This window comes from Branchiostoma floridae, chromosome 8, assembly GCF_000003815.2.
Source record: "Branchiostoma floridae strain S238N-H82 chromosome 8, Bfl_VNyyK, whole genome shotgun sequence".
In the NCBI taxonomy this organism is placed as follows: Eukaryota; Metazoa; Chordata; class Leptocardii; order Amphioxiformes; family Branchiostomatidae; genus Branchiostoma; species Branchiostoma floridae.
In genome coordinates this window covers 6792028-6819957 of record NC_049986.1, presented here as the reverse complement: position 1 = coordinate 6819957, position 27930 = coordinate 6792028, and the positions used below count along the sequence as shown (strand labels likewise).

General features: G+C 38.6%; 1 protein-coding gene across 14 annotated transcripts in view; it reads left to right on the top strand.

Annotated features, from left to right (window-relative positions):
- The window catches only part of LOC118421649 (potassium channel subfamily T member 2-like), a 151816-nt gene that overhangs the window by 32579 nt on the left and 91307 nt on the right, over positions 1-27930 (top strand). For 11 of the 14 annotated variants that reach the window (XM_035829069.1, XM_035829071.1, XM_035829070.1 and 8 more), the window contains one exon: positions 9214-9339. In XM_035829069.1, coding sequence (XP_035684962.1) covers positions 9214-9339 — 126 coding nt within the window. Of the gene's footprint in view, positions 1-9213; positions 9340-13352; positions 13482-22397; positions 22433-27148; positions 27308-27930 lie in introns of those variants that run through there. The other 3 variants (XM_035829082.1, XM_035829084.1, XM_035829083.1) reach the window with 3 other exon arrangements.

Sequence of the window (27930 nt, the reverse complement as noted above, 5' to 3'; positions counted from 1 at the left end):
ATTCTGTATTAGCATTGCAATGTACGAATGTATTGACATTATTATTGTATTTGTTGTGACCTGTACTGAATCCAGTATGTGCCGAACAATAAAGGTCTTTAAGTAGAGGTCTACAAATGAATGCTCTTTTAGATTTTGATTGAGGTGACACAACGATAGTGAAGGACGATCCCTCATCTATGACGTTGACAGTATTGACCATGATCCCCAGGCAGCGTAGTGAACGTCACCCGTCTTTAGGTTGGATTTGTCCAGCTTACGAATTTGTCATCGCCCATTAACGTTAACGTTATCTGACGTTGGACACATGAGTTGTCAACACTGCGTGGTAACAGGCTTAGTTTTGGTGCTTCTCCTCCGAAGCCCTTTGAAAGGTGGTTACTATAATTCTCGTATAATGCAACAAAGCTTTCCAATATCCTAACAGTGATTGTTACGTCGTTTGTTCGCAATAAAGCTGCTTTAAACTGTCGACACATCGCCACAATTCCAAGTCTTTTGCTAGCCTGAAACGTGCCAGAAATACATAGATATGGATAGAAAGGTTTCACTGCTGTTTAGTCTTTAGATAAGATTCCCAAACGCATTGGGCGTGCAATAAGTAATGGTCCTGACCAACTTCCAGTTGTCTGATCTACATGAAATTTTGCATGTGTAATGATTTATATCTCTATGGGTTATGTTGCAAAATACAGCTGTGAACTAATTGTGGTTACTGATTTACATGTGTTTGAACTGAGTCAGAAGTAAAATGGAGCCAGTTGAGTGTCGCGCAGTGATCCGGTTTTTGTATTTGAAAGGACGCACACCAAAGGAGACTTTTGATGAAATGAAAGAAACGTATGGTGATGATGCCCCATCATATGGCCTTGTAAAACGCTGGCATCGTGAGTTCAAACATGGCCGGAAATCTGTGGAAACAGCTCCCAGACCTGGTCGTCCCTGTTCTGCCATTGATGAGTCATCTGTCCGTCAAGTTGAGGCAGCCATTTTGGAAGATCGTCGCATTACTGTTCGCCAAATAGCCCAAGAGGTCAAGATTAGTACAGGGTCTGTGGAAACTATCATTCATAAGCATTTGCATATGCAAAAGGTGTCTGCCAGATGGATTCCCAGGTTGCTGACACCTTTCCAGAAGCAAGAACGCGTCGAGTGCTCGAGGATGAATTTGGAGATGTGCCAAGAAGATGAGTCAAACTTTTTCAAAAGACTGATTACACAGGATGAAACTTGGGTCCATCACTATGATCCAGAGACCAAAGCCCAGTCAAAGCAGTGGAAGCACTCGGACTCACCACCTCCAAAGAAGGCAAGGGTGCAGCCCTCTGCTGGCAAGGTCATGCTCACAGTCTTCGGGGACCAGGACGGAGTGGTGATGACAGAGTTCCTAGCAAAGGGTACCACAATTACAGGGGCCTACTACGCTTCACTTTTGACGAAATTAAGGGAAGCTATCAAAATCAAGAGGCGGGGCAAGATCAGCAAAGGTATCCTCCTCCTGCAGGACAACGCTCCGGTCCACAACTCGCATGTCGCCAGATCAGAAGCACGGGCGTGTGGCTATGAAATCCTCCCCCACCCCCCTTACTCTCCTGACCTTGCACCCTCTGACTTTCATCTCTTCCCAGCCATGAAGTTGTTTTTGAAAGGAAAGCGTTTCCAAGATGATGCAGCCTTGATTTCTGAAGTTACGACGTGGTTGGAGGACCAACCTAGGGTGTTCTACAAAAACGGTGTCCAGAGCTGCATCAAACGATGGGAGAAATGCATAACTCTGGGTGGTTCCTATGTAGAAAAGGACTAACAACTGTGCCAAGTTTAATGAATCTCCTACTATGGGAAATGGGTCAGGACCATTACTTATTGCACGCCCCTCGTAGATGAGGAATCGAAAATTTGGATGCTTGGGCTTGCAGAGAGTTTTGCACAATTAAATATAGCTGTGCAACTGTATGAGAGCTCGGTGGGGGATCCTCACAAGTTGAAGTATTCTTAGGCTTCCAATGTCAGATATCTGAAAGTTAATATGTAAACAAAAGAAATTAAACAATATTCACAACACCATTAATACAGTGATCAAGGTTTCCTATGTGACCCGTACGCCACAACCGCCAGTTGAAAAATAACTTGATCTATAGCTAATTGCCTATTAGTACGTCCACCCAATGTATGGTTCACGTTCACATGCGGGGAGTTCGCGTGACTGATTATTAAAAAACATATCTCTTTTGATGTGGAAGGAAAAATGCATAACTCCTATAGCAGGCTTAGGTCAATCTTGTGGCCTTTTTTGTTGCCTTTAGGCTATAATCCAGCGGCATAGCTGAAAAATTGTGCAAATTTGTCTAAAAGCACCACATTTGGTACACATGCAGTTGAGTGTATTCTAAACAGAAACAGATATAGAGGCATATCAAGTTCTGCCCAGAATTGATTTTATGGCACTTTGAGGGCATTTTGAAACCAAAATTGTATATTTTTTGGCTTCTTGCGTGTTTAATCAATATAATTATCTTCGTTAATTTCAATTCTCTTTGTGTTATGTTCTGTATATTACTAGTATATTATGTCATGTCATGTGAATTTTAGTTTATACTATATTTTTATAGACAAGAATAGCACAATACTGAACGTACGCGAGTAAAGGTTGTCTAAAGTTTGCCAAAAAGACACTGCCTTGGATGTCGTTAAATTTAGTGTCGCAGCTCAAAGCAGAAATTCAAACACAATTTATATATTGCTTTTAAGTTATGATGTTAACCGGTGCACCCCATGGCCATACGGTGTTCTCGACTCATCTGGGTTGTTCAAAGTCACAAATTTCACATTCATGTCGCGATGTTCCAAATTAGTCCTAAATGGGGACTACGCAAATGGCTTTGGGTGATATTTGATTGATATCAAATTACACAGACTACCTGTAACAGGCCTGTCGTAGGATTAAACTGTTGCAACCAGAAATCCTTTCATGAATGAGGATGAACTTAACTTACAGTGTTTTGAAGCAAATCAAATAAGCAGTCTCGCTCGGGGTCTGGGCAATTTTCCAATTACCGTGAATCGGAAAGGCTGTGAATGGTAATTTGTCTTTCAGCTCAAAGGGAGTATAGCACAGACATGAACAAAGTGCACGGTTTCTCCCGGGTATTTGGGTGGGTAATTGTGTACCCGTGGGTGGTGTTCAAAACTGTAAAATGTTCCAGTAAATTTCCCGTATGTCGTAAATAGACGGGAGATGCGCTGTGTATTGTACATTATATAACGTAAAAGCTTTATGGACTGCATTACTGAATATATAACTAGGGGTCCCACAATCTTTACGGTTTCGTCTTACTAACACCTACCAAATGCCAAGACAATTCAGCCAGACATTCTTGATTAAACTGTGCTCACAGACACAGGGATGTGTAGAGAATGTTTGGTGGACTTTCCACAACTTAAAGTAGATTCTTAGGCATTTATTAGGTATGTACTGTCGTTTAACAAACAAGGATTACCACATGTCAGTAGATGTAGTTACATTACGTCCTTTTGTCCAAGGAGAAAAATTCTGCCATAAAGGTGGCATGAATTTTACATTCATTAGGAAATAATTCATTTGTTTTTGACAAAATGTGTACGAAATTACATTCAATAATTCATGCATTAAGTAATATTGTCTGCACAATCTCGTTGTCTATATACGTACAATCCACCGAAAAACACATGTATATTTTTGTAATCTCTCAATCATGCATGAATTTCAAGTCAGTCTATTTTGATCATTGTCATTAATCTTACCCGAAGATTGTAATCAAATATTTCTTTTTGACAAAATGATAGCACCGGTCCTTTGTATCCTATTTCTCATAGAACCACGTCATAGATGTTGTAATAGAAACTTTCCGAGTAAATCTATATCCTTTAGTATAGTCCAGTAGATAATTTATCCCTATTAAGTTCATTATGCCCACGGTTAAGGAAGTATCTCACAGCACTTGCGTCAAGCTTGCGTCACTGTGGAGTTCGTTCACTGCGTCACTGTTTTGTTATTTTCTCCGATTGCTTTATAATTTTGATATTGCGTAATATGTAAAAGTATGACTTAGAAGACGACAAAATACACAAGGAAAAACAAATAGTTCTTTATCTCTGAAATTTGTTGAGTGTCTTTCAAACCCCGCAGCGACGCAAGCGTGACGCAACTGCAGTGAGATACCTACCATCTTTACCTCACTACTGATCGATTTATGTAGTAAATGGGAAAGTCAAGGCCGGATGAGCGAGACAGATGTGTAGAGAAGTAGATTTAGCCTGAGTTTCTTTCAGAAAGAAACAAATGAAAAATACACAATGAAGGTGATCTTGAACACTCATGGTCCTAATGTTGAAAACCTTTCAGGACAACACAAATAGAGTAGAAAAGATTCGTGTATTAGAATAATACGACAGCGTACCGGATGGCTTCAGGCTTCATATGCGACCTTCAATTGCAAATAAATCTGAAAGCACCGTCATCATCTTCTCCGGGAGATTTAGGTTCATAATGTTGCAATTGTATTGTGGCGGGATGTTGCATTTTCCAGGAGGAAGATATAACGTGTAATATGCGTACCAGTGTGCTTTAGGGCGTGTAAGTCCATAACTTGTTAGTATGCTTTATGATATCAATGAAATATCTATAGAAGTACGACTTTGTCATTATACATTCAAAGATCTTGTCTACACTATTAGTGGGTGATATAACATCCCTATCCTGTAAAATCTCGGGCTATAGTTGAGCACGGTAGTCATGATGGTAATCCACAACGCAGGTTTACTCAAGACTCGGAGATTTGACGTACAGTTTTATGACTTTTCATTCACAGATCACTATATTATTTGAAAACGTGAAAATATTATTTGAAAGCATGAACGTCAAATGTTACCTACTTCTGATACATAACAAAGTTTTTCAGTACCAGATCATCCCCAAGGCTTACGGCTCACTCACATCGCAAAGATTCGATGTACAGTAGATCAATACAATTGTCGTTTCTAACTACAAACAGCTTCATACACAGCTCAGGCCTAGGTCCCAAGTCCCAACCCGTGGCCCAGCCGGGTAGCACAAAACGTGACCGAAATTAGGAGCATAATTTGTGTACTGTGTTCTTTGGTAAAAATTTTATTTTTCGTTTCTACAAACATCCCGGCCAGGCCCCGTTTCGGGAATGGGACCTAACCCTTACAGAGTTGATATACGATAGATAAAGTTTTAGTGCTTTTCGTTGCCCACCATATCAGATAAAACCCATATACCACGACTGTCAGCATGTCAATGCAAAATTTACCAGTATTGACGGAACGTAAATTCAATATTCGAATGATATGCGTACGTGAAGGACCAACATTCCCGTTATCGTTGTAGGCAAGCTTTAGGCCATTATGAAATCGTTATGAAGGAACTCGTCAACGAGCATGCATGCGTACTAGCAATATTATATTGACAGGTATAGAATGGTTTATACGTGTGCATACGGTCGGATACCCAATGAAAACAAAACTTACAACCTAGATAAAGATGTCTGAAATACCATCTCAGGCCACTGGCCATAGGCAATGATGGGTTGCCCGATTTAGCAGCTTCACGAGCAGATTGATAATACCCATCTTTCCCTGGAGGATACGCATCACCGGTATGTAGGTCACTGTAGATTGCTCTCAGGTGGGTATAACCCGCGATCTTCGATATCAATTTTCCTGTGTCATTATATCTGATGATTGTGGCTTGTATTGATTTTATCCCTTTCCCCGTAAGTAAAACATTATTGGAGACAAAATGAAATTACTCTAAAATATCAAAATCGAGCTTATTAGATCTGTTAGCTTCTGTTGAGGTTTGAAATATAACGAATTCATGAATTAAGACCCTCATTGGACGGACGGAAAACCAGTTAGCATTCCAGCGTGTGACCCAGAAACGACCGATCCGCCTGCATGATTAAAGGCTTTCAAATAATCAATCTTTCCGGACGACTATTCCTCGTTCGTTCTTCTAGTTTCAGACCCTAGTAGTGCCTATACCTAGGGTCACACAGGGATACTTGGATACTTCCTTGGCGGCCTTGAAAAGTCGTCTTCTAACAAAAAAACTGTTCTGTCAATATAGTATTACCTTCCCCTGTATTTGAAGAATCTTAAGCTTAATAAATAAATAGATAAATCAGTCCATTAGCTATCGTATGATAATTTGTAGGTAGCTAATTTTCCTCGACTTTAAGACTTTAAAGCTGGACGTACAAACTATATGAAATCTTTACAGCTGGTATTTACAGACTATAATACAATTAGGGCAGCGTGTTTCCTTGCTGTTTTTAGGAGCAGGGTTTATCTTTACACTTACAGGGAGGGGTTGCTAGCCCATTACCTCTAACCTGCTCGAGGCACCTCATCGAACACTGGACCCAAATTTTACGTCCATTCCGAAAGATGGGTGCAACCCCAACCGAGCTACCCTTCCTAGGAATGAACCAAGTTACCAACTAATTAGAGCCTGAATAGCTCAAATATGGGGCTACCAGTTGAGCTACAGGGACATCCCAAAGCTGTTTTCACATTCACCCTTAAATGCAAACACTGGTACGGGGCTCTGTGCGGATTCAGTCGGACTAAAGGTGATATCTCACTGCACTTGAGGCACCGACGCGGCACTGCAAGGTTTAAAGATTACTCAACGAATTTCAGAGATAAAGAACGAATTTTCTTCCCTTTTTGTGTATTTCGTTGTCTTCTAAGTCATACTTTTAAGTATCACGCAATATCTAAATCATTGAAAAATGGCGAAAATAACAAAACATTGCCGTAGTGAACGAACCCCACCGTGCCGTACAAGTGACCCAAGTGCAGTGAGATAGCACCCTTAGTCTTTGACCCCTTTGAGATATCGAAAAAAATGCATGTTCTCAGAGTTTTGTCTTCGGTCATTGACATCGGGATGTTCTGTATTCGCGTCAGTACTGTTCAATCACAAGACCCGAGTGAGTGCGTTCGTGCTGTATCATGTAAAAAGCTCTTGGTATCTGTTATAATGTGTTACTCGGCATTCACATCAGCCGTGTGCTGCTACGTACGGCGTGTCCGTGCATGAATGATTGGAGCCTGGTGGGATCAACAAAGTGCAGGGAAGTAATCTAGATAGTGCCTCCTTCTAATATCGCTGGGTGGGGAACATGACTGAGCATTGCCAAATATCATGAATCGTAGACCTCCTACAGTGGAAGCCGCTTAATTGCAAGCCCCATTTGCTAGTGCATTTCGCGCAATTATCCGAATGGTGCAACAAAGCGAAGTTCTTAAACTGGACCGCACCACCACGGGATTTTGGGATTCCGTGCGATTATCCGCTGTGCAATTAAGTAATGTATATATTTTTATCCTTCTCCCCAATAAATTCCTCACAAAGAATTTTGATTTGATTTATTCGGCTGTATTTCTCTCTATACAGCCGTATAAATAAAATCAAAATTGATAGCCTCCGGCAACCCAACTATCTAGCCGGAGACTGTTATCAAGGGCTAGCCCTGGTAACTTCAAAATATATTATAACATCATTACATACATGAATGGATGAATGATCGAATTAATGAATTTAATTGCTCAACAATCGAGCAAGTTACAATATATGGCAAACAATAACAACTGCTATAGACAATGGTACTACGAAGTTACATACATTTGTTTTTTCAAACTTGGTAATATGCAGACAACGCAAGGTACGGATAACTTTGGATATGTTTGAAATCAAAAGATGACAAAACGGATCAGTTTCGTCTATGGGAGGTTATGATTAGGTTATGCACGGATTTCTTTTCTAGCTGAGAGCACCGGTGGCGCCAACATGAAAGTCCCTTATGTAATGATTATTGAATTATCATAGCTATAATGCATGGCTGCACGTACGGGCTTAATTTGAGTCTTAGATAATCGCTATCAAGCACCTTGTCAAAACGAAGCGTAATATTAATAAACCCATGTAATAAACCTTCATAATCATTTGATGCATTCAATTAACAACTGATAATCATTTTCGGACGTTACAGGATCTGCTCCATTACTTGCTTTATGCGTTTATCTGTTGAAAATACATTACGCTGTCGGAACCTTGGATGTAATTTGTGCTTGTGGCATTGTGTATGACTTCTCGCTACTTCACCTTTATTCGTGGGGTAACCTATATCCGTTTATTTAAATAACAGGGTATTTAGGGGTATCCACACGAATTGCAATATTTTCAATACTTCAAAACAAACTGATACTGGATTTAAGAATACTGCATTTAAAACCACCGTCCGTCGACGTCATACCCCTAAATACCCTGTTATTTAAATAAACGGATATAGGTTACCCCACGAATAAAGGTGAAGTAGCGAGAAGTCATATCCAATGCCGTTTTCAAAATCGCTAGTATAGTCTAATGACCACATTTCCATTATACATTTGTACAAGAGATAGAATAAGCTGGCGGGAAAACTTTTCACTCTGCGAAAGTGACGTATAATCTAAAAGCATGCTTCTCTTCTCTAGAGTAATACTAATGATAAGATCTGGTGTATCATATTCTGACAGGGCATGCCATCAATATGGAAGCCACTTCAGTTCTTGTCTGGAGGGAGTTTCACAGATTTCAAGGCGCCAGAAATATGCATTTCAAAGTTCCTCCGATGACTTGGAAATATTCCTTCTTATCTGTACCACGTCTGGCAATCAAACGAGCTAGGTCTCCTTGAGGATTCATCTTATGACAGGCGCGTGGATCATGAATTGACACGAGGCTTTTAAGATTGCATATTGATCCTGTGTTCTTCTTTGCTGCTGTGGAAAATATTTGCTTCTACCGGCGATCAAATATACAGCGCTTCGGCGTCCTAAATTTGACACAGGAGAGAAGAATAGAAGAACAACATTTGCATGTCGGGGTGACCTAATGCTTTAACGTTAGTTGGGAGGAAATGTTATTATTGACGTTAGATAGTCTTTGCTGACTGTGATGTTCCCATCGTCGCTATAGCGTAGACTGGGGTGAATATACAGCGCTTGGGCGTCCTACGTTGGACACAACAGAGAAGAAAAGCAGACCTACGTATGCATGGCGGAGTGAACTAAATTTAAACGTTTGTTCGGAGGAAATGTCGTTATTTAACGGTTATTAGATTGTCCTTGCTGACTGTGATGTTCCCGTCGTCCCTAGCGTAGACTGGAGATCAACAGCATCTCGGCGAACATGGCGGACAGCCCTGTAACCGGCGTGCCTCCCCTTCCGCCTCGGTACCGCTTCAGGGATCTCATCCTCGGCGAGTACGCCAGTCAAGACGAGGACAGGTGAGTGACTATCTTTTCAGGATTTTTTCCAGGCCTGAAATACTACAGGGATTGTTTTTAGTACGTGTGGATGGCAGGAAACTGCACTGTAGTTCGTTGGCATGGAGATGACATATGTAAACAACATACCAGATGAAATCAACGTGAAATGAACATGGCATTTTCCGGGAAAATGTACGGTACAGATATAAATAATAGGTTACAATCTACACGTGTGTCGTTAGAAAAGACCATATGGTGAGGCCAATTGTGTTACAAACACACGTGCTGGAATCTTATAGCGCGGTTTTGCAAGTAAGTGGAGATGTGTAAACAACACGGATGAAATCTAGTACGTGAAATGAAGATGGTATTTTCCTGGAAAATATTCAGTAAGGTAGAAATCTACTGTATTTATAGTAGGTTACAATTTACATGTGTGTCGTTGGGAAAGACCATATGGTGAGGCGACGATTGTGTTGAAAACACACGTGTTGGATTTTTTACAGCGCGATTTTGCGAGGTTGTAAATTGTGGTTGCAAGTAACGTGGTTGTTCCTGGAATCAGAATCGCCGTCGGGTTTCCCGCATTTTTTTTCTTTTAAGTAAAAATTCGGCCTGGAGGTAGAATGCACATTACTATATGTCATTTATTCCCGTACGGTTTTCAACCTCTATGGATGTTCTGATTGTGTTAAGTGCCTCCTGGCATCCACAGCAAACTAAGTTGTTGGTTGTTTCATTGATGCTGTGTGGAGAATACAGAATCACTTTGTTACAATACAAGTCCCCTAGAAAATAACGTCAGCATTAAATTACTTCTGGTGAACATAATGCAGCTGCATTGTGCATTGATTAACAATTCACAATTTCTTATATTCAAATGTAGGTGAATACAAACTATCTATTAATGAATTGTGGCTTGTGACTTAAAGGTGACCATTTTTCTCGGTTGCATTTTTTTCTTCCTGAAGGTTAAAGCTTGTCATTAGCTTTAAGATTTAAAGATTAACTTTGATTTTTGTCTTCAGAAGTACATATAAATGGTAATGTAATCAATATGTCATTGTAGGAAATGACAAGTATTACATGCTAATAGAAAGAATTGATATATCATATTTTTGCATTGCAACACTTATTTTGGCAGATTGAAATAGACTAGATATATTTTTGTAGTATCTAGTACCAGTCGTACATTATTCATATGATTGATTTTATCTCACATTTCCTCTTATTTCATTAAAATGACCTTGTACAAAGTTTAAATATATGTCAACCAAAATTGTGAAGTTCAATCTTATGGCAAAAACACATTGCAGCCACTATGCACACAGTCTGTAAATGGCCACTCCAGAGTCCCTATGATATTAGAATTATATCATCCATGAATTAAACACTGCTTTTATTGCTAAAACAGGTTGCAGAGCACTATTTCACACTGCTTAAACATCTGTTCCATGTCAGCTTAACAATTTAGAGCATATGCAGGAGGTGATATGTGATGTCATACTCCTGGAGATACATACAATCTTTATGTAATATTAGACATCAAGGCCCACAGGGCACATATCATCAGACATATTATACTTAAGAGATTACATGGCTGTCACAGTATGACAAAGCTGTTGTCTACATAATTTCCTTGGTTATTTGTGTCAGTCTTTTAATTCCTGACTATTAAAAGGCCGAAACATATATATTTGTTGCTTCTCATATTTTTTCAGAAAAAAATTGAACTGACATGTAAAAAAAAAAGAACATTTTTTTCAAAAGGTCTGTGGTGAATAATATATGGCTTAAATAACACAAAAAAGAACAACCAGAGGAGTTTAGTGGCACGTTTTATGCAATGAATCCCTTCCTTTGATTTGTGACTACATTTTCTGAATAAATTTTAGGCATTGTTTTTAGACTGAAATTATGCATATACATTGATGCTGAAGTATGTGGTAATATTTACAGGTTTTTGAGCTAAACATGTATCAATTTTTTTCTCAGGACTTAAATTTTCTTTCTTTTGAAAATGAAAAAAATGGACAGGCGAATCTGAGAAGCAACAAATGCAATTAGTGTGGCCTCAGCAAATGAACCTTTTCACAGTTTGGTGTTCCATAAGTATGCAACACTTTTTATTGTATTGATTATGTCTTGATATAAGTCCAGGAGGAGAGAGCTAAAAGCTTTTCAGAGTATTCAAATGTTGTGTGAGATATTACTCAATGTTTATGAATTATGTATGAAGAACCACTTTACTAGCACTAAGGTAAGATGTACTTTTCATGTAGAATAAGCACTCAGCTTGTCATTGATGTGAAGAATTGAAAATAGGCAAGATTTTAATGGCTGATAATAAGTAGGTTTATTGATTGAGCCTAATCATATGCCATTAATACAAGGAGATGGGAACTGTAATGCATGTAATGTAGTCTGAATGCTTGATGTCCTTATGATTTTTAAAATGTTTTTTGGGGTATCATGTCATACCTTGAAATCATGGTGCCTTGAATATGTTTTTTATTGAATTGATACAGTTTGCAAAAAAAGTTCTTTCCCCTTTTTTCTGCCATATTAAGTCCAAGCAAAAATTAACAAATTTACAGTAGGATATTCAGGTTCGTGGCATTTCTGTATTACACACTTTCATCACCACTCAGACATATCTAGTGGTCAGTCCCCTGGTAACAGGGTTATATGATACCAGCTTAAGAAATGACAGAAGAGCATGACAGAGTCCTGTGGTTTATTGTATTTCATAATGAATATGCTAGAGGGGGTGACACTCATCCATTAATCAAGTAGATGTGGTCTAGTATGGCATGGACGGCTCACATGTCGATTTAGTGCTTTGACCTCTGTGTCCTTTGTGACCCAGATTCCAAGGTCATACAATAGAATTGGAGACACTATGTATAGATCAGCTTCCGTGATATTTCTAAAGACACATTATATGGTTATTTTATATTTTATATTGTTATAATTGTAATGTCTATTGTAATGAATTCTGTGTATGTCTGTCTGCATTTTTGTGGGTCAGTCATTTACCAGCACAAGCTGTACATATACAAAATGTACCTACAATGTAGGCTGACCCATGTAATGAGTTGTATGACTATGATATTGTGAAATTCAAACCCTTGAAAATCAGTCAAAACTAACTAAAGGGACCACCCTTAAGATGCACATTAAATATATATTAGAATAAAAGATTCTGAAAGATAGAAAGAAAGAACTTAAAACAATTTCATTCAGCAGCAGCTAAAATACATTTGATGCCTGCCAAAAATAATTTGCAAGGCCTATTGACCAAAACAATGAAGTTCACCTATTGATAGCACATTGTATCTATACAACACGCAAATTTGTACAAAATGACCAAAGTCTCTCATTGCCAATTCACAGCAAGATGATGTCTGAGAATAGGTTGACTTTTCTGCCAAAAATTGTAAAAGGCAAGAAGCAAGCCTGTATCTTGAAGAACGTTTCCAGTTGACCTAATTTGCATACTTTCAGCTAAAAACTCTTAAAAACTCTTACTTTTTAGATATCTTATGCTAGTTCACTTTTATCTGCAGGGTTATCTACATCCGTTATACATAGAGGCAAAGTATTCAGTGATTTTGAAACAGCCAGTCATTGACGGTTCATATCTGTAAATACGATGCTTTTAGATACAACGGATAATGGTTACCTCATGAATTAAGGTGAACTAAGCATTGATTATAACAAGTTACTCATAAGTTACTCATAAGTTACTAGTATAAAAGAAAAAAAATGTTTCCAATGGAAAATGTTCAGATGTATGAAGTTCTGTTGAAACAGAAGGCCCATAGTCATCAAGAAAATTTGACGTATTATATGAATTTCATAGTTAAACTAAATATGTCTGGTACATCATTGATCTAAAGTGAAGTCACTGAACAGATGCTTCTCAAACAGATGACATTTCAGACTTCCTTCCTCGCTGCGATGTAATATGATCTGTTATCATGATGATCTGCAGCCATTGCCAACATTTAGAATAACACAAACTGACCCTACACTTCACTGTGACAGAGCTAATAATGGCACACTTGTTGTTTGGACTTACCAACAATGGCTCGGCCTACATCGTCTGTTGATGTTCTCACCGACAGTGATCACGATGATGATGACATACATGATCGGTATGAGATTTCTTTGTTTGATAATTAACGAACTTCAAGGCAAGTTTTAGGAAATGTTATTTCAATGATGCAAAGAGTAGGTCTTGTTTGATGAAAGTCCACTAGCAGGTGTATAATTGAAGGAGTTCACTTTAAGCTGGAACAACTTTGACTATGTCCTAATTTGTAATGCTAGTTCACCTTTATTTGCAGGGTAACCTTTATCCGTTGTATTCATATTATAACACCAGGGTATTTCAGGATATCAAATTGACTGACTGTTTCAAACTGCATTATATTGAAAAAAAAAGGAATCTGAAACAATGTCCCTAAATATCCTGTTTTCAGGTACAACGGATATATACTAAGGTAACCCTGTGAATAAAGGTGAACTAGCATTATCTTTTTGTTTGCTTTGTCTATAAACCAAAACAGTCACTTGCACCAGGCTTGTCCATAGCTTGTTCTCCAGAACAAACTTCACCGACATGTAGCACTAAATATAGCAGGTCGATGGTATGTCATCAGACAGGGTCTGACCCTTTGGACCTGTAAATCTCTATACATGTACATGGCATCCCAGTTCAGTTCAGTTCATCCTCGGAGAGGATCCCAGTTAGCCACATATACCCTAAAGGCCTTACTTGTGATTGTGTTGGTGGCTTATGATTTTATTTGTCATTAGCTATTCTGATTGGTGTATGGTAAGTTTAGTGTCAGTGGGTCAATGAAAAGAAATTTAGCAACTAGATATTTCTTCTTTGCCAGTTTGTGTTGATTCAGAAATGATCATTCATGTTGAGGTTTAATTTCTAGTACTTGTCAGAGTCTTTTCCTGGTCAACTTCTAAATTACATGTATTGCAAATTATAGCACTCTTTGACTGATATCCAAAAATATCCTTAACAGAAATGCAACAGGTAGTTTGATGATTGACTTAGAGATTGATTATCGAGCTTTCTATTCTTGAAATAATGATTATTGCAAATTACAAAGGATGCAATCATAGCTTTCCTATAATTTTAGCTCCCTCCCATCCTATGTACTCATTAGGCCACACCAATTTAATTTCTTGGTTCACGGATTCGCTCGCTCCTATTTTTTGGAGAAAAAAATAAAAATTACCACTCAGCAAATTTTCACCATTAATGAAGCCATTCACCAACTTTCTGGTGTAGCAAATTGGCCTTTATATTATAGGCTCCTTAGGCCACACCAATTTAATTTCTTGGTTCACGGATTTTTTCATAAAAAATATGGAGCGAGAGGGCGAAATAAAAATAAAAATAAAAATTGTAAAATGGTTGGGGTAAAGGTGACGGCTAATCCAAAACACAAAGAAAAAAGTTTTCAGCTTGAAAAAAATACAAAAACACTATTTTTGTACAGTAACAGCACCTGTACCCACACTTTAAGGAGCTTTTAATATAAAGGCCAATTTGCTACACCAGAAAGTTGCTGAATGGCTTCATTAATGGTGAAAAGTTGCTGAGTGGTAATTTTTATTTTTATTTTTTTTTCCAAAAAATAGGAGCGAGCGAATCCGTGAACCAAGAAATTAAATTGGTGTGGCCTTAAAGTGTGGGTACAGGTGCTGTTACTGTACAATGATAGTGTTTTTGTACTTTTTTCAAGCTGAAAACTTTTTTTTCTTTATGTTTTGGATTAGTCGTTACCTTTACCCCAACCATTTTACAATTTTTATTTTTATTTTTATTTTGCCCTCTCGCTCCATATTTTTTATGAAAAAATCCGTGAACCAAGAAATTAAATTGGTGTGGCCTTATGTGTTACTATATTTACACTCAGTATTCTCAAAGCTTTTAGAAGGATATGGCGACATGATCAACATATAAAACTTATGTGACTGCACAGTTGAAGGCTATCCACCTTTCCTGATGCACTATGCATTTTTGTGAGTTATCAGAAGTTCGGGAAATCACACAGATTGTTGCACCTGCTGGCCATTGCCTCAAGCTCCCACAGCTGCTCGACTTGAGGAGTAGGGACCGCTTGTCAGTATCCACAGCTGTTAATATTGCTCACATTGCCATGGCAACAAACCTAAAATCCATCATTCTTGGCATATCTTCACCTATGCATGCTCCGTTTATAGCCCTCTGTGGTTTTGAACTTTGCTGGTAGACTTGTGTCTTTAAAGAGCAGCCACGTGATGGTGGAAACGTTCATCATCAGTCATTCTTAGAAGTCTGACGAAAGGTCACGTAGTACATAATGCTTTTGATGTATTACCTGGATTGGCACGTCTGTATTTTGCTACTTTGCTGGATCGGAAATAAAAAGCTCCTCTGTGAAAATTCAAGCGTCCGAAACTGCCCGGACGGCGTCTACAAGCGTCCAATGGCGTCCGAGCGCATTTCAGACGTTCTGGACGCGTTCATTGCCGTCCGAAACGGCCGCGGACACATCGTGAGCGTCCGTGCCGTTCTGTCAGTTTTTATGGTGAACGCCCGAACGGCTGAAAGACCTTCCATTGCCGTCGGAGACGGCCACTGATGGGGCTATAAAATACTTAGTCACCCGACGCCGGCAGACGGCTGCGTCTTTTCTTATGATCCCCACGGGAAACATGACGTTTTTAACTTCTGCACATGCGCCAATTTCAGCGGGTGAATTCGAATTTCAGACCGTTGAACACTCCGGCGGTTGCAGGACTTATGTTCAGAAGGTGACTATTTCTGTGGATTTCATGTCCGTTTGTTAAATTTTGCGCACTTTTGGACCAAGGACTTCACGTCTAGACGTAGCAGCTGATGTTTGTACGACATTGTGCTGAGGTTGGGTTTACGGCGATGACTGTATCCGTTATTTATACTTAAAAGAATGTACAAAAATTATTTGTCGTGCGCCGACAAGGGGGAAAAATTATACTACTTACTCGAAGCAGCAAACCTTGGACAGCAGAAATCACAGATGTGACAGACGTCAAAAGAAGCAGCGGTTCTTCCGTTAGCTGATTGTCGATACTTTGCAGGCGCCGGTAAGTGAATACTTCGCATTTTATTCTAATTTTTTGTACAATCATCTGTTGCAAAGTTTACCGACGACTTGTTGTTACGGGTGCCCTCCCCACATACGCGAAGAAATGATAAAATTTAGGATCTTGTTTTGATGCCACAAAATAAAAAGAATTATGAACACGTTGTAGAATACTTGTAAAAAATATCTGTTGTTTCTATTAAGAATGATAATGCTGTTAAAATGTAGATTTAGACAACAGATAATGAGATAGCACCTACCGATTTTGCCGGTGCCAATCAAAATCTTAGTCGGCTCTTCCAACTACTTGGGGTTAGGAACTTATGAAACGGAAGACTTTATTTCGCTACCTCGAAATAAAAAAAAAATGACTTATGATCTTTGTAGAAAATTTAACGTTATTTCACATTTATATATCCAGTCTTTAGCAAATACTGGTGCAATTAAAATTTACGATAGAAAATTTCAAACGTCCTGTATTTACCCTTGATGTTATGTGGGCTCGTCCATTCTGATGTAACGTGTCGGCACGGCGGCACAAAAAGCCGCGGACACGATTGAAGGCCGGATTGAGTTTCGTACATGTAGCAAAGTTGATTAAACGCCGCGGAGTACGTGTAAACAATTTACGAAGAAATTTGTTCAAGTTGTGTTTGATTTTAGCTAAACCTGACGGCCCGGTGGTGGGTGGTCTTCTACAATTCACTGCCTGGCTGAATATTTGTTTGTTTGGTATGTGGCAACGCTTGTCCCAACAGGCCATAAAATTATAGCCGTGACCGGACGGCGTCAGAAACGGCGTCCGGGCAGCCGTCTACGCACGTTCCAAATTAAATGACCAGCCCGTTATGAGTTTCTACCGTAACTGCCTGACTAACTAACTAAAACTGTGTCTTGAAGAAAAAATATTTTGCTAGGAGTTTGGCCCAGATATTAACCTTTAATAATATAGCGATGACAGCCTCTTGGCCTTTCATTCCATTTTCTGTCGAATTTTACGATCTGTACCCCCCGTGGGAAGGCGTGGTGGAGGCTACCGCCCGTACCAGCGGCCTGGATTACGCCGTTTATGCCCGTCGCAACCGGCGTCCGATCCGTCCCAGCAGCCTGGATTACGTCATTTACGTCCGTCGCAATCGGCGTCTGGTCCGTCCGCAGAGACGTCTGTTCCCAGCGGGGGGCCCGCCCGACGGAGCGCGGGAGCGTCCGGCTGCCCGCTTTCAGACGCCGTCTCGGACGTCCCGAACGTCCGACCGGACGCGTCTAAAGTGCCAATCTAGACGCGTCCAAGCGTTTGTTATGCCGTTCGGACCGTCTTGGACGTTTCGTCGGGCGTTCAAAAGCCCGTCCCATGCCGTCCGCCGCCGTAACCGTCCAAAGCGTCCCAATAATTTAAGACGCCTTGGACGGTTGTCGCAAACGGCGTTTCGCCGTCTGAGACGCTTGAATTTTCACAGAGGCAGTGGCTGTCTATATGCGTAGAAAGTGCCATTGGGACTGAAAACCTCTCTCAACTCGAACGTTTTTTTGGACTCTGCCCAAACACCACAAATGACCTCATATTCTCTCTAATATTCAGTGTATATGAGGCAATGACCTTGTGTGATGCTCTTGAGGCATAGTTTATTCACTATGAATTTTTGAAAGATACAGCAAGTCCTAAAGTACGTATTCTCATAAAAGTAGAGCTCAATTAGTGTACATTTTGACCGCTAAAAAAATCAAGATGTTAAGTGTGCGTTTTGACAGCTAAAGTTGAAGATGATTAGTGTGCATTTTGACATCTTAAAATCAAGATGATATTTAAAGTGTAAATTTTGACAGCTAAAATCAAGATGACTAGTGTGCATTCTGACAGCTAAAACCAATATGATTAGTGTGCATTTTGAAACAAATAGTCGTCAAAAACAACTTGATGAATGTCAAATGTAAGCCAAATGCATAACTGTGAAATATGTGAACATGATTGTTGCAGTAGAGTTCACTGTAAACTTTTACCCACTTTAAATGCATTTGGCTACATTTGACATTTACCTGTGTGAGCTGTCAAATCCCCAAGTACCTGTCAAGAAGATGGGTAGCCGGGGAGGGAGATGAAACACTCTGCATCCGCCAAATGATGAACATGATACTAGGGAAAACTTGTAGGCATGATTAATAGAATGCCTTAACACACAACAACCTTTTGAAGCACTTGCCATAAGTCAGCTGTATTGGATTTTTAAAAATCAGCACCCGAATGCATAAACCAATTTTCCCTCTGTGATCCCTGAAATTTGCACGTCTATATAATGAAAAAATATAGTCGCGCAGGACTGTGGTTTGCTCTCTAATGGGTTCATTGGTATTGCAGGTTCATACTGAGCTGATTCTAGGGTTAGATTTCCTGCTATCTATAATGAAATTAAGGAGAGAGTGGACTAGTACTCAGAGTCTAACGACTGGATGTCAGATGGCTGTGAAACAATTGCAAGGTTGTGAGTCTTTGGGGGATAATACCTCAACAGGGTTCTTTTTCAGTTTCACTTGTGCACTTGAGCATCACACAAGGTCCTTGCCTGAGGTGAGGGTCTTGTGTGATGCTCAGGATAATACTATTAGATGCCATTGTGACTACAAAATGTAAAAGCAATGCATTGTTAAACTAGAAAGGCGGCCCCATTTTTGACATAGATGCAGGATGTTTCCTAAGGGTAAAAAAAAGAAGAAATTATTTTTTTCAAGTTATTCAGATAATGTTTCAAGACTTCTGAGATTTGGCAATAAAAGAATAAAGTAATTAACACCCTCCAGGTTAATTTTGGACTTCCAGATTATTTCCGGACAAACCTTAATCATTTGAAAATAGATTAATCAAATGAATTAACATTTGCAAGTATGGTATATCAAAAGGTAATTGATGTGTAGATTGCAATTAGATGTCTCCAGGAATAAAGCAAAACTCCGGGATAATTTGGGAGACTATTGTACACGTCACAATCGGAGAATAATACTCTGAGTCAGTACTTCAAAACTCCATTTATTTTAATGCACTTGCCAAGATTGCATGTCTGTTCAGGTCCCAGAATATTGTTATAATGATAATACATCTTCAGATTGACAGTCAACATTTACTGCGACTTAAGTTTATTGCTTTTAGTTGATGAATTGCATTGATGATGTTATATTCAAAATTAGATATGTAACAATAACATAGATATGCAAAATTTTAAGTACACATCCATGAGATGGAATTGCTTTCTATTCATTTTTAAGGTCGGATTATCTTCAATCTAGATCACATGCAGGTATAATGTACAGACACTGGAAATTAAAATGAATGTAATATTTAAAGTACTGAAAGAACCGTATAATTATAGTTTCATGTATTTAATGCTAGTTCACCTTTATCCCCCGGGTAACCTATATCCGTTGTTTTTCAAAACAGGGTATGTAGGCACTTCAAGTTGACGGGAGGTAGTTTTAAATGCAAATATACTAAAAACGTTGAAATTTGAAACCAACGATCATCGACGTGATGATCATCGACTGTGAAATGCATTTAAGTTTGTGGGGATTTAATTCCGCAGTAGCAGGGAAAAGGACTTTTTGCTGCGGTTTTAAGTTCGCGCTAGCACCATGCACTGTAGTATGTTATTGCCTTAGAAAAATGCTTGCGGTCACAGTTTGCGGCAAAGCAGCCACTGCAAAAAGCACAAACATTAAACCATCGCGAAAGTTTCTGCATTTACAGTATCCCCAAATATCTTGTTTTTAAAAGCAACGGATATACATGCAGCTATATTAGGTTACCCTATGGATAAAAGTGCTACAGTCCATATTGGTTACACTCATTGCAGCCACATTTTATCACCACTGAATGTCATTGCTGAGTAGAGTTGACAGATGAAAAAAGATCAACACCTGGGAGCAGATTTTCAAAATTAGTCTGACATCCTGTCGGCAAAATGATTGGCTTCAGTTCATATTACATCTGTCTATTGTCCCTCCAGGATATCAATGCTTGAAAAATGAGGAAATATAATCAGTAGTAGATAAGATTACCAGTGGTATATGTGATTGTGTGCTGAAGAGGAGAGTTTAGGCCACAGCATCTTAATTTTATGGATAACATCATCTGGAGACCCCAAAACTAAAGGGCGCAGGCAAAAAAAAAAGAAAATTCCAGCAAAAATAGAAAGTGCTGCTTAACCATAGGACAATTAATCCAGACTATTCTTTCACATGCTTGGTTTGTCTTGTTTTCACCTCCGGTAAGGATAAGACTATATGAGACAGTCGTTGCCATTCCAATGATGTTTGTATTGCCATTCTTGTTTAAAGAAGGAACAAGGTCCCAGTGGCCCTTAGCCCTGACCATGTGCCCCCTACCTTTGAGAGTTAGGTCCTCCAGGAAGCATGAAATTCTGATTAAGTAGATTTGTACTAGTTTACGATATGGGGTGACATGTGGGGACATTTTTATTTTGGAGAACAGGCGAAAATCAATGCGAGTGGATGTCATCCATAAAATAAGTCAGTGTGGCCTTAGTGACAGGACCCGCTCAACCCAAGGACAGTCTGGCATGCCAGTCACTTTTAGCTCCCAGCTGTGAGCCCAGACTGCAAGCAAGGGGACTGTTCAGAATATACATGCTCGCAAGGGTGATAAGGTGGCTGTTTGGTACCAAATTTGTATTCAGTTATGGGGTTAGATACCGTAAATGTAGATTTTGTGGTGTTTTTATGTTCGTGGTTTTTGCAGTGGCAGCTTCACCGCAAACTAAAAACCACAGCATTTTCCTTCAGTCTCTGCTTGTTCAGCCTATGTCGACACCCCCTCTTGTCTACATGAAAGTGATACATTGACACTGTATAAATGAAATGTTTGAGGTACTTGCTATGGTGTAGACACACAAATACATTATACAAGACATTTTTTCTTAGTTTGCATTCATTCATTGCTCCATATACAACCTAATGTATAACACCATGGTGGACATTTAAGTCGCACTGTACTAAAATGTACTCAGTAGATACGGTTAGATCAGTGACAGTTGATCACGCCAGCATTGTCAAAATCAAAATCAAAATTGGGATGTATGTACTATCCATTGGTATCACCCTTTCCAAGAAACCAGTAAGTGGTTTTCCGACTAGCAGTTCATAAAGCCTCTGGCTTTTTCATTACAGTACATAATTCAGACTACAGTTACTGTAGAGTAATGTTACAGTAAATGCATTGAAGTTTGCGGGATGGTGTTACCGCAAACTCAAAACCATTGTGAACACTCCATTTTTCTGCTACTGCGAAATTAAATCCCCGCATAAATTGAGTGCATTTACCGAAGAGAAAAGTTTGATATCTTGCTGAAATGTGCAGTAATCCTCTTAAAGGCTTATTATAATATGTGAACTGAAGCCAATTATTTTTCAGACAGAATGTCAGACTAATCATGAGAGTCTGCTTCCAGCTGTTGATCTTTTTCATTTGTCGTCATCGATCAGAAATCATGGCAGTCAGTAAAGATGAATGAGGCTGGAAAAAAAATGCACAAAAGAAAGTTGTACATGTTAACTATTGAATTAAATCCTGGAAACTTAGATATTTCTTGTAGCAAGCCATTTGACATCAAGTTTAAAGATGAAAAAACAAATAATTTTAAATCAACATTTTAGTCTTTCTTTTTAATCAATATAATCATTTTGTCTTGGAAATTTGTTGCAATTTCTGTTTCAAAACATTGGCCTAAGACACTCCTAGTAGTACCGCTGGTGACTTTTCCCCAGTTCTATTTGGTAGTTCTTGGTATTGTGTGACAAATGTATCAACTAGGCTCAGCCTCTTCCATCAGTGACTTAGTAAACATAAACCACATTTAGCTTTACCGAGAAACCCTACACTTAAAGCTGTGCTGCCAGTAATATCTAAAGTAGTTACCGGGGGTTCTGTAGCCATTCTGGCTCGTACCAATGGATGGAAACACTCCACAGTAAGTCCTTACTGTTTCTCCACTTTATGACATCTATTGAATGAGCTGTTACAATAATTATTATTTCTAGTGTTCTAGGAGTGTTATTCTGTAGGCTGTATTGACTGTATTCCTGTCATGTAAAGTACATAAAATGTATGTTTGAGTTACAGTCAGGTCAAGCCTGCTGGGATGGTGTTAAGTTTTGCTGTGTTTGTACCAGCGCTACTAATGGAAATCAATAGCAAGCTTTGATCTCAGGGGTGTCCATCTTGATATAATAGCCTGGTGAGAGTGTTTGTAGGTGATATAAAACAGTCTGATATGTGGCTTGTTATGTAGAACTTTATATTCTGTACGATTCGAATTCTGTGGCTAAAAATGTTATGTAGAACTTTATATTCTGTATGATTTGAATTCTGTGGCTTGTTATGTAGAACTTTATATTCTGTACAATTTGAATTCTGTAAGATGTGAATTTTTTGTATGAAACTAAGAAGCATCAGATTGATTGGTAAATTTATCAAAACAACTTTTTTGAGGAAAAATTATCAGAAACACTATGAAATATGTTAAAAACCTTGAGAACATTTGTTACATTTAATATTAATTTATTATGCAGTGAAATTCAAAATTTAATGTTTTTATTTTTTTTCAAATTTTTTATTCAACAAAAGTATAGGAACCATCCAGCAAATACAACAATCATAATAATATGTCATCAATTATGTCAATGGAAACATATAAAATAGTCAAATCAACAATGTATGAATAATGCAATCTAATGAAACGTATGAATATGAGATAATCATATCCAACAGAAAATGAAAATTATTTTTATTTCAACCTATATGTATGCATCAACATTCCTTCAACATAACTTCAGTTGAACATCCCTTAACAGAGTATGTCCACATTCGATGATATTATATGTTATTTGCTTGATGTAAATAGTTAATTGTAGTCTTGTCCTACACTCGCTTGAAGGTCGTGTTGACAGCCACTGGGGATGTAAATACCACGTAAGCCTCCGTGACTGACAACGTAGACCTTACCTGCACAATCCCGGATCACTAATAAGGGTTATGTGAGATTTGGGGATTTTGTTGCTTGGGAGTTCATCATGCATAGGGAACAACTCAAATGTTCTGTATTTTGATTTGAAATTTCAATTATTTATTCAAATCTATGTATTTTGTACCTGTCCTAACTTAGCCAAATTTCTAAACTAAAGTCAAATTTTTAAAGATGGGCATGACTGTTTGACTAAGGAAAATTGTGTAGAAATGTGAAAATAATGCAGCTGCAGTGTTGTTGTTTCTCAAACAGTGTATAGTATACATTTTCTTCTGTCATCTTTTTTTTCTATCAACACTCCTATGCAGATTTTTGTTATACATGTAATTATCAATATAATGATTTTTTTTATCCCTGATACACTCATTTTTTTTCAGTCACCCCTGATCCAACCTTGTTATCCATCCTTATTTACCACAATAATCAGCAGTGCTTGAATTTTTTTTTTGGGGGGGGGCTGATAGATGCATTGTTGCACCTATCATATGAACCAATAGAGAAGTGATTGTGATAGTAATGGTTGGCCTTCATACCAGAGCTTTTACTACTAAATTATTCATGTTTTCTCGTGAGTGATGTACATGTCAAGGACATTGTGGCCCATGGGAATGTTTCTAACAACACACCGTCATTAGAAACAGCAGCTTTTGTTTGTTTGTATTTGTATTGCATACACGGTATACCGTCTTATGGCATAACACATCAGGCTTGTGCTGAACAGTATAAGCTGCATATCGGGACAGATTTGATTGTTAAACTCACACAGGGAATTAAGAGCTCCTACTCTTTTTGATAAGTGCAGTGGGTTCTTTTATGTGCTGGAGTTGTGGCTGTCATTGAACACTGGACCCCCATTTACATACAACATCCTATTTAAAACTAGGTACTCATTTTCCCTTGAGTGAAGTGAGGAAATTTGTGTAAAGGCACTGCCTTTCCCAAGGGATTAACTTTGGTGTATGTCAGGGGATTCCAACCAAGGACCTCTGGGTTCTGCGGCAAACACCCTACCATTACGCCATGCGACACCACAGTTTCTTCTTTCAAATCTCACTAGCAAACTAAGGTCATGTTGATTTGATTATTTGGATGACATCTGGGAACCCAAAGTGATGCAAGCGTGCAATTAAAAAATGATGAAGACAAATTCATTATGAAATTCAAGTGGTTTCAGGAAGGTTGAACTAAGAACTGAACACGCAGAATATAATATACCAACCATTAGATTCTTCATTTTTCTTATTTTACATCTCCTTTAACCATGGGATATTCTATAACATTATTCAGTATAGTGAAGTATGGTTAAAACTTTTTTTTTTTAATTTTTGGAAACTTGAGAAACTTTTTGTAAAAAAATTGATGCGTGCATGCATGCCATCCACACAATCAAATCGACATAGCCTAAGCCAGTATTGGGTGTCTCTTTCAGCTTTTATGCAATATTTTATGGCAGCATTATTTCTCCACAAAGAGATGTGAATAATTCATTGGAGCACATTCTGCACATTTTGATACAATTCTGTGGAGTTTCCACCCAATTGATCTTGACATTTACCTGTCCTTTGAAGTTTGAATACTTGTTACGTGACATATACCTTCCGCTATTCAGGTATTGTTAAGTTCATAATTAATACATGTACTGCTTGCCTTGGACTACAGAGTCAAAGAACCAGTTTACTGTAATGAATAAATTTTACGCTTTTCTCATCTTTCTTGACTATGTAGAACTAAGACAGGAAAAGACAGCTTATTATAGTAGAGTAGAAAAAGATGCATAAACCTGTTATGTTGCAGGTAAACAATACAACTACAAACAGTACTTAAGCACCAAGGACAGCACCTATGCCATTTTGGGCTGCAATAACTGAAACTCATGGATAACAGCACATGCTTCAACTCATTATAGTAGGGTAGTAAAAGATGCATAAACCTGTTTTGTCGCAGGTATAAAAATTACTACAAACAGTTCTTCAGCACCAAGGACAGCACATATGATATATTGAGCTGCAATAACTGAAACTCATGGATAACAGCACATGCTTCAACTCATTATAGTAGGGTAGAAAAAGATGCATAAACCTGTTTTGTAGTTAAAAAACGTATTACAAACAGTAAGTCAGCACCAAGGAGAGCACCTATGGTATATTGGGCTGCACTAACTGAAACACATGGATAACAGCACTTACTTCAGCTCATTTCATAAAAATTACAAATTCTATCTACTTTTGGGAGACACTGGTAAAGATATGCAACTACCCACCAAAAAAGTAGAAGCACAACATGTAGAGCGAATGTTACTGGAAAATGAAAAAAAAAAAGTGTTACAACTGTGAGTGTGAAACGTGTACATGTACATCCTAAACATTGTAAAAACAAATCACCACTGTTTTTCCCCTTTTCCATCAGACTTTGAGTCTCCAGAGGATGTAACACTTAGTCTAGTTTACCTTTATCCGTGGGGTAGCCTATATTGAATCCTTGCTTTTAGAAATGGGGTAATTGTACAATGTCAAGTCAACGGATGGTGGCTTGAAACCGATTTGAAACAAATATTGCAATTTGAATCCACCAACGATTGACTTAACATCCCTAAGTAAGTACCTTGTTTTTTTTAAACAACGGATAAAGGTTACCCCATCCCTAAGTAAGTACCTTGTTTTTTTAAACAACGGATATAGGTTACCCCGCGGATAAAGGTGAGCTATCGGTAATACATGTACAAGTGTGTGTATAGTCTCAGGCTAGAGGCTAATGACTTGTATAACAGAACACCAGCAGTGAAGAAGAACTGCCTCAATTTTAAGTATTCCCAGTTGCCTTGAAGGAGCAGGAAATTGCCAATATTTCTTGTAATTAGTCCTGTGGATGCGCAATCATAGCAATCACAGACGCACAGTCATGCATCTTCTACACATGGTGTACATACTCATTATTTACTGTTTCCTACACCAAGGGATTACCAAAACACAATTCTTTATCTTTACTTTTTTCATTCTGTAATTTTAGATTTCATTTTCATCTTTTTTGTATCTACATGCACTTCAAAAACTGAATTTATCTACGCTGAGAAAATAACTTCATTAGGTTGATATATATACTCTTTCTACATTTTCAAAAACAATTTCTAAGTATGATGTTTATGCTGCACCTTGAGTTACGTCGTACTTCTCAAAGCCAATAGATTCAACAGGTTGCTGCATTTCCCAAGTATCTGATGCACTTTTCAGTCAGACCTTTGGACCACATGATAACATCTAGAACCATTAACTCTGCTGCCCTGAAGTTATTACTCTGTCTGAAGTCATAATAGCTTTTGCAAACATTACATTCATAGAATTATTGTATGATATGAATGGCTGACAGACTGAAATAGAATTTGTGAGACGTGGATTCGTGAGTGGAAGGTAGGTGTTCATTGGCGTTATTAATGGTGGCTTGATCATACGTGTGTCTTTGATTGGCTGCTTCTTTGGCCTTTTATTCCCGATCTGAGAATCCATCAATCAAAGCCACATTAACCACCTGCCCGCGTTTTCACCCTGCCAGTCACTTTTTATCACGCAAACAACAAGCAAATTGAGGCCCTGTCAAGAGAGGTACATTGTAATCAAAAGGGTGTGGTGCGGTTACTGCTGGGGTTTGTCTTTGTGTTGTGAAGATGACGGAAAGATGTCGTCTGTTATCTGTATGGGGATACGAGCGGAGATCATTTGAGCAGTTCCGCATATGATAAGATATCGATGCGCACAGCTGTAGAGTAAAAATGGAGCGCTTGAGTCACATAAAGGACTTGGAGGTCTCCTATAGCCACGTCAAGCCGTAAGTCTGCCGTTACTTACCTGTCGATATTCGACTTGTTGCATATGGTATGGATGTTTAGCACATGTATTGTTTTTATACTGCTATGACCACTTATAAATTATGCATCCCATTGGAGGTATGATAATTTCATCAGCTTTTTGTGCACGTAACTGTGCGTACGGTAGGCTTACAACATTTTATTTAGGATGTTATGCATAATATTCAAGTTATAATGTTTTTCACAAGACTTTAAGTGATGATTCTTAAAGACGAGATTTCAATGAAAAATGTGGCCCAAACATTTCCGTTTGCAGATTATGTCAGTATATGTAGCATTTCTAGAATGAATATTGAACTATGTAACCTCAACAAATATGACATGTCCATGAATGTTTTAATGTACATGTATATGACATGTGATAAAGTCTACATCATGAATAAATCATCAGACCTGCGAGGGATTGCATGAAGTCACGGCCGGGGGGTAAAATATGATATTATCATATAGCCAGGCGCCGCGGACCAATCAGAAGGCCCCGTTCCACGTTGGTTATGACGCCGTAACACGTAGATTCAGGCCAGGCAGGTGGGTATCGCTCCCCTGATGGTCAGAATGAATCGACACCGGCACGGTGTCATTG